General features: G+C 41.5%; 1 protein-coding gene across 1 annotated transcript in view; it reads right to left on the reverse strand.

Moving 5' to 3' along the window:
- Nucleotides 1-10003, reverse strand: part of LOC109394765 (cytosolic carboxypeptidase 4-like) — a 338338-nt gene that overhangs the window by 219057 nt on the left and 109278 nt on the right. The window contains exon 4 of the mRNA XM_019665197.1: nt 3861-4041. Coding sequence (XP_019520742.1) covers nt 3861-4041 — 181 coding nt within the window. The remainder of the gene's footprint in view (nt 1-3860; nt 4042-10003) is intronic.

Raw genomic sequence — 10003 nt, forward strand, 5'->3', positions numbered from 1 at the left:
CATAGTTACTATTGGGTAAGAAAATATATGTAAAAGAACTAGGGTCCCTCTTGTCCTGTAAAAGGTGCTGAATAAATTTATTTTAATTTTTTTTTTTTTTAGGGAAAGTCTGTGCAGGCTCTTTTGGAGTACAATAAAGCCTTTACAACCCACAGTGGAATAAGAGACTATGGCACTAACTTTAAATGGTTCCAAATAATTAAAATTGTCAAGGTTGTTGTTGGTTGTTTTTTTTTTAATCTAATTTTTATAGTTTCATTTGCTTCCCCTGGCGCATTCAGCTATTACTTCTGAATACCTTGGTGTGTTGACTTACAGTATACCCTTTCCTCTTCAATGTTGTTTGTTTCTGTTCCACGATGGCCTTGGAAGAAGGTAATCAAGCTTGTAGAGTTGTGTATATATACTAAGAATTAATATACTCCGATTCTCCTGTGAATAAAATGTTGGGCTCTGTGTTGCCGTTATAAAAAATATTTTGTCGCTACAACAACCAAAGCTGAAAAACTGGGACTCACGCTAGATTTTTTTTTTCTTCTTCCTCACTTACATGCCATGTCTACCTTTTAAGCAGTTCTAGAATCACCCACCTTCTCCCCACTTCCCGCTCTCATCAAAGCCGCCATTCTCACTTCTGCTCTAACCCAATCTGTTGACTCCCTGTTCAAATTCATCCCATCCTGGAAGAAAATTCTGAGTCGGGGAGCCACTGCATTTTTCTCCTAGATTATTGAGAACTCAGCCCAATTTAAAACAAATGGCCAGGTTAGCAAAATGGTAAGTTGTTTCTTTTGGAAACCATCTTTGCATTTTGTTTTCCCGCTACAGATGTGTTGCTAAGAGAGCTTTCACTTGGCAAGACCCACTATATTTTTGCAAGAAAACCCTGGCTCTGTATCCCAGACCTCTATTTTCAGGACCTCCCAGCCATCCTCAGAGGCTCCATTTGCCATCACCACAAAGGGAAACGACTCTACTAATACACATTCTTGCAAATTCCATGGAGGCCCATTATGACTTGTGAACGAAGAGTGAAGTCTAGCAAGTGAAGGGGCCCTTTCAAGTTTAGGTTCCGTAATCTGTGTACAAAGATTGCCCCCTTGCTGGTCAGACCACACACAGGGCGGTTCTGTGACCTTTAACAAGCCTAATAATAGGAATGAGTCCAGAGGACATCAATGAAGGTCCTAATATCAGAAACAATATCACATAAGCAATGACTAGTAAGCTGAGGCAAACCTGGAGAGGACTTCGCATGGGGAAGTTAAGGCATGGAAACGGAGGATCAGATCTGATCCATGGGGTACCCTAAAACGGGTGAAGCTCACAGGGCAAAACCCAAAACCTGGAGAAAGACAAATCTACCTAACTACGCACGATGGAATGGGCATGCCCTGAAATGGAACCTCAGTCACGGAAAGAGTTCAAGTGGAAGTTAGAGAAAACCACTTGTCAGGTGGTTTCTAAGAAGAGTTCATGAACTGAGACTTTCAAGCTCTTCCCTTGTGAAATGTTACGGATCCATGGAAGCCTCAAGTATCCAGGACCTGTGGCTTTTCCTATCAGAAGAATATCATTATGATTCCCAAGCCCCTTTCAGCCAAAATTGCTTGAGTGACCCAAATGATCTACAGAGTGTCTTGACCCTCTATGATGAAAGATGCTGCATACATTAAAAAGGGTAATTTTAGTCCTAATACATGATGGTAATGATGATGAATGGCGGTGTCAATGAGAAGAAGCTGGCCTGCCATGAGGGAGTCCAAAGCCACCAGCTGTGAGCTGGAAATAATGGGTGTCCAGGCCGGGAGGATGCTCGGTGACTGAGGCCCCATTAACCTTTCCACCAAAGACCTGCACCCAGCCCCTGATGGGGAGGCGCGAGCATCCGAAATGGAAAAAGAGGACAACGCTTATCCCTGAGCTGGAATACTGCCTTGGGCATATGAGACCTTTCCCCGGACAGGGAGCAGGTTATCTTCCTCTTTCAACAGAAGAGACAATTATGCAGGTCACAGGAAGAGCCTGAATTCCAAAATCGACTGATGACTCTTTAAACCCAGACCTCTTTCCCTCCTCTGCCATCCCCCAGACAATTCGAGGGAAGGCGAGACCTCAGAAAAGAGCTGACTTGGATGAGAAAATGTTGAACTGGTTCACGTCCTTCCAGATGCTTTGCTTAGCTGTTTTCCATCCACTTAGAAGCGTGCCAGTAAAATATTTGGCCCATGTAGCAGGGAGGAGCCATTCATTAATGTCCTAGGGCTGTTTGTGGGCGCCAGAGGAGCACGTGGCAGGAGCCAGCTGGGGTCTGTTGGACCAGGAGAGGACACTGCTTTGGGGCTTTGTCCAGCCTCAGATCTAAGAAGCCTAATTGCTGCCAGAGGCTTGAGTGATGCTCCCCACTGAAGGACTTGGCCTCCTGCTCCTCACACGTGCTTGGAGACCAGTCAGTGAGACAAAGAGGAAGAACCCTGCTTTCGGCCCTCAAAAATCCTCCACCGAAACGACTGGCGTCTGGGAGCTACAAAACCAGGGAGCTTGTTAGGAACACATGAATGTCTTACATATCTTTTTTCTTTTTTCCTACCGAGATTTTATTTGTAGTCTATAGCTTTGACTTGTTTGCATTTTGGCATAGTTTACTAGACTTCACAATTTGGAATTTATTCTGATCTTTTTATATAGTATCTTTATAGTTTTAACCTTATTAACTTATCAGTATTCTTTTCTGTGCTTATCCTTTGAAGCTAGTTTACTGTAAGCTGTTTAACACTTATTTAGTTTTTTCTGAAAATTACTATATTTTTTCTTTCTTAAAACATTTAATTATTTTAAGTCATTTTAATGTTATCTCTTGGATATTTTGTTTTCTTGTTTGTATTCCTTTATAAGTCTTACTGCTTCTGATTAACCTGTGTAATATTGCTCTATTTTCTCAGTTTTCTAAACTTGTAGCTTCTCTACTACTGATGTTATAAATTGCGGGTCCTTTTTAATTTTTAGCTCTTGAAATTATTTTTTCCTTCCATTTTTGTTTATCTTGTATTCTGTCCATTCCTACAGTAAAAAGAAGAATCGCCTAATTACCATAGGAAGGAGATTTAGTCTCTTTATACGAAGTCTGAAACAGGTATTTATAAATGTCAATCCTGCTATCCCAGCCACTAGCCCTGTGACCTTGGGGACCAGCCCTGACAGCGGAGCCTCAGCTCACAAACTCTGAAATGCTGACCCCTTCCATCAGACCTCATCGGACACTGGAATTCATCCTGTCATTGTACATTCTGAAGGCAGGTAAGGACTAGGGGGGAAGAAGTCCTACCCCAACCTTCTCTTTTCCAGCCAACCATTTTTCAACCACTTCAACCATTCTGTTTAGATCAGGTACCACCCTTTTTATATGTGTATGCACAATTCCATAAAAGTAGACATAAGCATCAAGAGTTCTCTACGATAAACCTTAAGAGGCAAATAAAAGCATTGGTCTTCACTCTGAGGAAATCACAGCTGCAGCTCTGATTGTTGTCACTAACCCACCATGTGACCTGGACGAGTCATTTGATGACCCTAGACACCAAATTTCCCCTTTTTAAAATGAGAGAGTTGAACTAGGTTATTTCCCAGAACCCCTCTGGGATTAATCGCCTATGAATCTATACCTTTCTATTTAAAAACCTATGAGACGGACATCAATGTGTATAAGTTCCTTGTTTTTTGTACCAGTTAACAAAAGTGGAAGAGAATTTTTTGCCTGCCAGGGTACCAAGGCCTCTCCAACCATGCCCACTGGGTGAAACAGCAGTGTGTTGCTATGGTAACATAAATGTCAGCTAGGTTGGGCCAGGCGCCCGACATACTTGCCATTGATGACACCATCTGGGTTGAGCATGGGGATGATCTTGAAAATGAAGTTTTCCCTCAAGAGCCGAGCCACTGGGTCGCTGCTCACCAGGAACTCCAGGGCCCCCTTCATCACCCAGCTGGCGTTGCTCTCTCCTGGATGAACGCGGGCGGTGATCACCTGGTAAGGACGTTGCCCTATAGAAAAAAGACACAGGAAAATTAAACCGAAATACACTTTTTTGTTTCCATCAAGGTCATTTCTGGGGGCCACCTGGAGATGTACATCGGACTGCCATGAAGTCAGGAGTAGCCTGATTGTCCCTCACACGTATCTGATACACATTTATCCACTTTCTACCTGCCTCTCTGGTCTGCAAGACTCAAGAAAGTACACAGTTAAAGCTCAAGGCTGTTAGGAAAAGCGGAAGCACTTAAAGGCATGAAAAGAAACCAAGAAGCAGATTTTAGCAAGGCCACTAACAAAACAATGAACTCTCCAGGGTCTAATAACAGGACGCTGGATGTCACAGGTATGAGACTGGCTCTTGTCTTTATCACGATCAGTTGTGACACTTAAGACAAGTGACTTAATTTCTCCGAAGCTATTGTATCATCTATAAAATGGGGACAATCATACTGATCTTATGTGGTTCTAGAAAAACAAAACGTTGTCAATAGAAAGCAGTGGGCATACTGTTTGCCATTCAGTGCACGTCAGCTCCCTCCTTCATCAATGCTGAAGTCTACGGGTAGGATGGCCCCTGTCATTCCTCAGCGGACACAGGAGTCAAGTGCATGCTGTGTATTGGGAATTGGCGACTGTAAAACACTGAACCCAGTCCTTGAGAGAGATCTGACAAAAGAGTGCAGTACCCAAAAGTTCAACCTTGGGGTCCTAGTGCTTTCAGATGGAACCAGGAAAACAGTCCCTGCCCAGTCACAGGGAGCGAGGAACATGAGTAGTATTAGTATTAACCTGGATAGACCTTATGGAGAATGCACTGTCTTCCTTTCTTTGTAGATAGAAGACATCTTGGAGCATCACAGTGTCAAGATATATTCTGAGACCATCCCTGGGCTGGGAAATGTGTTTTGATTGATTAGTGATGTTTGTCCGCCATACACTTGGAGAAGTGGTGGTGGTGGTGGGGATATGGTTTCATACCAGCCATTCACCATATCTGCCCTAGCCCCTTGTTTAATTACGTGTGTGCGTGTGTGCGTGTGCGTGTGTGTGTGTGTGTGGTTCTCACTCTCTTTTCCTTTTGTAGCCTCACCCAATTCCTTATTACTCCTAAGTATTTGAGTATTTGCCAAGTATAAATACCCCAGTCACTTAAACAGCATAAAGGTTAGTCATTTCTTTCTATACCGTTCAAATCACTATGAGTCAAATATGGCTTTTTCTTCCCTTCAACAGCAGCCTTTTTAAAGAAACAATGTCTCGAATTCTGTGCAAAGAAAGACAAAACTGAATAACGCTCAGAGATCTAAAGAACAAGCAATAGAAGATACAAAGAAATAAAATTTTATATCATATTACTAAATTACATTACTATTGCTATTAAGACCAAAAAAAAAATATTCCCTCTGTCAATAGCCATTGAGATCTAGGTTTAAAAGGCATAGATCAGTACATTTTTTTACTATGTTAAAAGCAGGTCACTTCAGCCCCTTGTAGATTATTCATATATTGGCGATAATATTCAGTTATGGTTTTCCTTAAGCAGGTGTCTTAGCATATTCCAGGAGCTGCAGGAGACACCAGGCAAAAACAGTTGAATAAACTATAGTTCTTATTCTGTCAGGGGCCAAAGAATTTGTCAGTAATGACAAACATGCAATCGCATAATGACAAGTAAGCACCAAAAGTAGATCTGGCTGAGAGAGGTAAGGACATTCTCAGAGATGCAATGTTATTTGGCCTGGATCTTGCAGAATAAGTATCATCTAACCAAAGAGAGAAGATGAGAAAGCGTCTTCCAAGCAAAGAAAAAGATCTATGCAAAGAACATGGAGGTGCTTTCAAGAATAAAAAGAAGCAATGAATGGATGAAGCCGTGGACTGAGGATGGTGGCACAGGAAGTTAGAGAAGTAGGCTGGTGTCCAACTGGTAAGATCCCTCCGTATGGTATTTTTAGGGGCTTGTATTTTATTCTGCAGATCAGCTTTCAGCCATGAAGTCAGCATCTTACTGGTATGCTGTGATCAGGAATGGGGTCTATTAAAGTATGATCAGTTACCAATAAAGGCGTAAATATACATACTACACACAGATACGTTGGGTTGTCGGAAAAGCCATGACTCATTTTTGCAACGAAAACCATAGAAAAAATACGTCATGACTTTTCCGACAACCCAATATTATATATACATATAGTAGCCCCCCATTATCTGCGGTGTCGCTTTTTCTACAGGTCAGATGCCAGTGGTCAGCCAAGGTCCAAACACGTTAAATGGAAAATACCAGAAATAAACAATTTATAAGCTTAAATGGTGTGTCATTCTGAGTAGTGTGATGAAATCTCACACCGTCCCACTCCATCCTGCCTGGGATGTGAATCATCCCTTTGATATATGCTCCTTGCTTGTTAGTCATTTAGTAGCTGTCTTGATTATCTGATCGGCTGTTACGGTATCGCAGTGCTGGTGTTCAAGTCCCCCTGGTTTTACTTCCTAACGGCCCCAAAGCATAAGAATAGTGATGCTGGCAATTCAGACATGCCACAGGGAAGCCGGAAAGTGCTTCCTTTAGTGAAAAGGTAAATGTAATACAATAAGACATTTTAAAAGAGAGGGAAAGAGACCACACTCATATAACCTTGAGTACAGTATACTGTGATAATCGTTCTCTTTTTTTTATTGTTGTTAATCTCTTACTGTGCCTGATTTATAAGTTAAGCTTTATCATAGTGATGTGATAGAAACATAACATATGTAGGGTTTTGTATGCTCCTGGTTTCAGGCATGCACTGGGGGTCTTGAAACGTATTCTCATGGATAAGGGGGGAACGCCTGTGTGTGTATGTGTCTATCTATATGTTTACATTTATCCCTGTAGTAATGTTACCCTGAATGGCATGCACTCAGGTGAGTTTTCTGGATTGGGGAGAAAAGAGTCAAAAAGCAAGTTGTCATGAGAATTATTTGGTATGTGTGTCCCAGAAAAGAACCGTTGAGAACCACTACTATAAGAAACAGAGAGTCAATGATAGTTTTTCAGCAAAAGAAAGACAGACCCAAGACCATGTTTCAGAAAAAGCATCGACCTTATGGTACATAATCCTCTTGTTTAACCAGAGACAGTTTGGGGCAGAGAATAACTTTTACAGCCATTATTTCCAGGGGTCAAGTTCAAGCCCCACTATTTTCTACCTAAGTTCCACACATTTCTGAAAAAAGTGAGTGTTGGATTGGGTGTTGTGCGCATAAGACAAATGATTTGCTAACTGAACTTACTAAAGAAGCTTATTGTGGGAGAAAAGAGATACACAGTTTGCTAGCTGAGCACAGTTGAAGTTAAATGAAGGTCAACTTTGCCACCATATGGTTTGCTCCAAGTCCCTTTTCACTCCTTCCCAAGCGAGCTGGATTGGCACTCCAGTGAAAAGCTGGTTGACAAATAAAGAGGCTTGATGAATTTGTCCCCAATCAGTAGCCTATTTTCGGTTCTCTAATTCCCTGTGCCTCGCTTTGTGGGTTTTGAACTATGTTCATTTACAGCATATTGAACAACAATACTAAGTGCTCCCGGCCCAGCAAGAAGAAATAAAAAACAGGCTTCAGCTTTTGTACATTTTCAACACAACTGAACCCTGTCACTGTCGGGGCCAGTCGGCTCCCACTTGCCTGATAGTCCCAGGACAATGCAGGCCATTAGTCAATAAGCCACAGGCTGCCCTGGCACATAGATGGCAACAGTATCTTTCCTTTGGAGAGTCAGGCGGATGGTCGGCTATATGGTAACACACCACGAGGCGAACATAACAGGCTGTGCTGAGCAGCCTGAAGAAGTGAAGGAAGCCGTGGGTTTTCGTGAAGAGATAAGCAGCATTTGAGCCATTTCTAGTTGATTTTCCTCTCTTCCTCTCTGGGGCTTAAGACAATTTTACAGTCAGATCTGTGAATTAAACGTATCAGATCATTCAGTCGTAGCAGCAAATGGTGCTCCAAAGAAGCCCCAACAGACAACAGCCTTGCAACATACGTGCCATGTGCTTTTTGTTGTAATTGACAATTTCAGTTTCAATACCTCCTTTCCGCTTAGGCGAGGAAAAAGAATGCCAGAGATCTGCATTTTTGTTTTTTCCTCTGCAATTGATAAAATGTATTCCAGGGGCCACCAGAATCTATGGGGCAGTCACGGTTTGGCAATATTCTAATCCTTAAAGTGACGTACTGAATTGACGTCCATGGTAATGGCATGAAAAGAGGTTAGAAACACACGGAGGATTGAATACGGCCTAAGAGATAGCAGGCTCAAGACAAGATATCAGGCATGAAGACATGTGTGATGATACACGTGTGTACCCAACTATACAAACGTCCATTCATTTACTCCTTCTTGCTTTCAACAATATATATTAAGCTCCCACTGACGCACTGCAAGGTTCTGGAGTTTCCAAGAGAAATAATGGTTTTTGCCCTCAGGGAGCTAATAATAGTCTGGCGGGAAAGACAGGCACGCAGACAATTATGATCCAGTGTGATCAGGAGCATTTGTCAAGGCATTTCCAAAGCACAGTGGAATGCTCATTAAGACATTATTTATAATAACATGGGTAACTGGAAATGACTGAAATGTGCATCCACAGGAAACGAGTTAAGGAAATGATACATAAACAGAATACTATGCAATCATTAAAAATGGGACATAGATTGCTTTATGTTGACATTAGAAGATATCTATGGCATAATAATGAGGGGAAAAAAGAGGCAAGACAGTTGCCCCAGGAAGATTCCATTTGTGTGTAGTTGCAACATTTACTTAACGATATCTACACATAGATGCACATCCGTGGCTGGAGGGCATCTGGGTAATTTTTATGTCTTCTTTCTCTTACAACGCTTGCCTCTTCAGAAAATAATCAGCATATGTTAAGTTTCATAAAGGCAAATGTTTCCAAACAGTAGTAAACCACAGAAGACGGGAGGGGGGGGGTGAATTTTTTCACAGAAGAGGTGACATTTGACCTGGTTCACCCAGTTTAAGAGTTTGCCAGACTAAGAAAAGAAAGGAAGGAGGTGACAAAAAGGGCTAAGTAGATGTATTTGCAAAATAGTGAGGTCTTAAGGCTTGTAATTCCTGAGAAAGAGCAAAGTGATTTTCTGTGACTGAAGCACTAGCTAGGTGGAAGGTAAGAATGGACCTGAAGCTACAACTCCAACTTTCTGCCTGTATTTTTTCTGGCTTCTGTAGCCCACACTAAGGAAACTGGAAATGATCTTGTAAGCTGTGGAGGCATCAAGGAAAATCATTATGCAAGGGTGTGATCTGATGGGAGTTCTTGTAGGCGCTGAAGGCTCAGATAGTTAAAGGGTGGGAGAAATGGCCAAAAGAGGAGATTGTGATGTCAGGGTCAAGTCAGCTAACTCTCTAGAAGAGAGTGAATAAAAGTGACCAAATTGAAGGGTAAGGGGGTGAGCAAAAAAGACAAGGAGACAGAAATGGCAAAGAAAATGTCAGTGAAAGAGAAAAGATAAAATTTGAAAAGAGGTGTGGTGGTAAAATTTGTACACATTTCGTGATACACATTATACTAATGTTTCTACCAAAGGTAGCACCTTATGTATATTTTCTGCACCATGTGTTTTTCATTTACTGTTAACTCTTGGAAATCTTTCCACATCAATATATAAATATTCTTTCATCGCTCTCTTTTTACAATTAACTACATGGTATAATTTACATATGATAAATTTTTACCAATTATAATTTTGCAAGTCACTGAATTTTGAGAACTGTATGGAGTACTGTAAAACCACTATGATCATAATATAGAACATTATTATCATCGTAAAACATCCCTTCATCTCCTCGGCAGGAAAGACATCCCTCACCCCATCCCTAGCCTCTGGCAAGCACTTATCTGCTTTTTGGGTCTAGAGTGTTGTCTCTTCTGGAATATCATAATAATTGATTCATACAGCATATAA

The sequence above is a fragment of the Hipposideros armiger genome, unplaced genomic scaffold (assembly GCF_001890085.2).
Source record: "Hipposideros armiger isolate ML-2016 unplaced genomic scaffold, ASM189008v1 scaffold_436, whole genome shotgun sequence".
Lineage (NCBI taxonomy): Eukaryota > Metazoa > Chordata > Mammalia > Chiroptera > Hipposideridae > Hipposideros > Hipposideros armiger.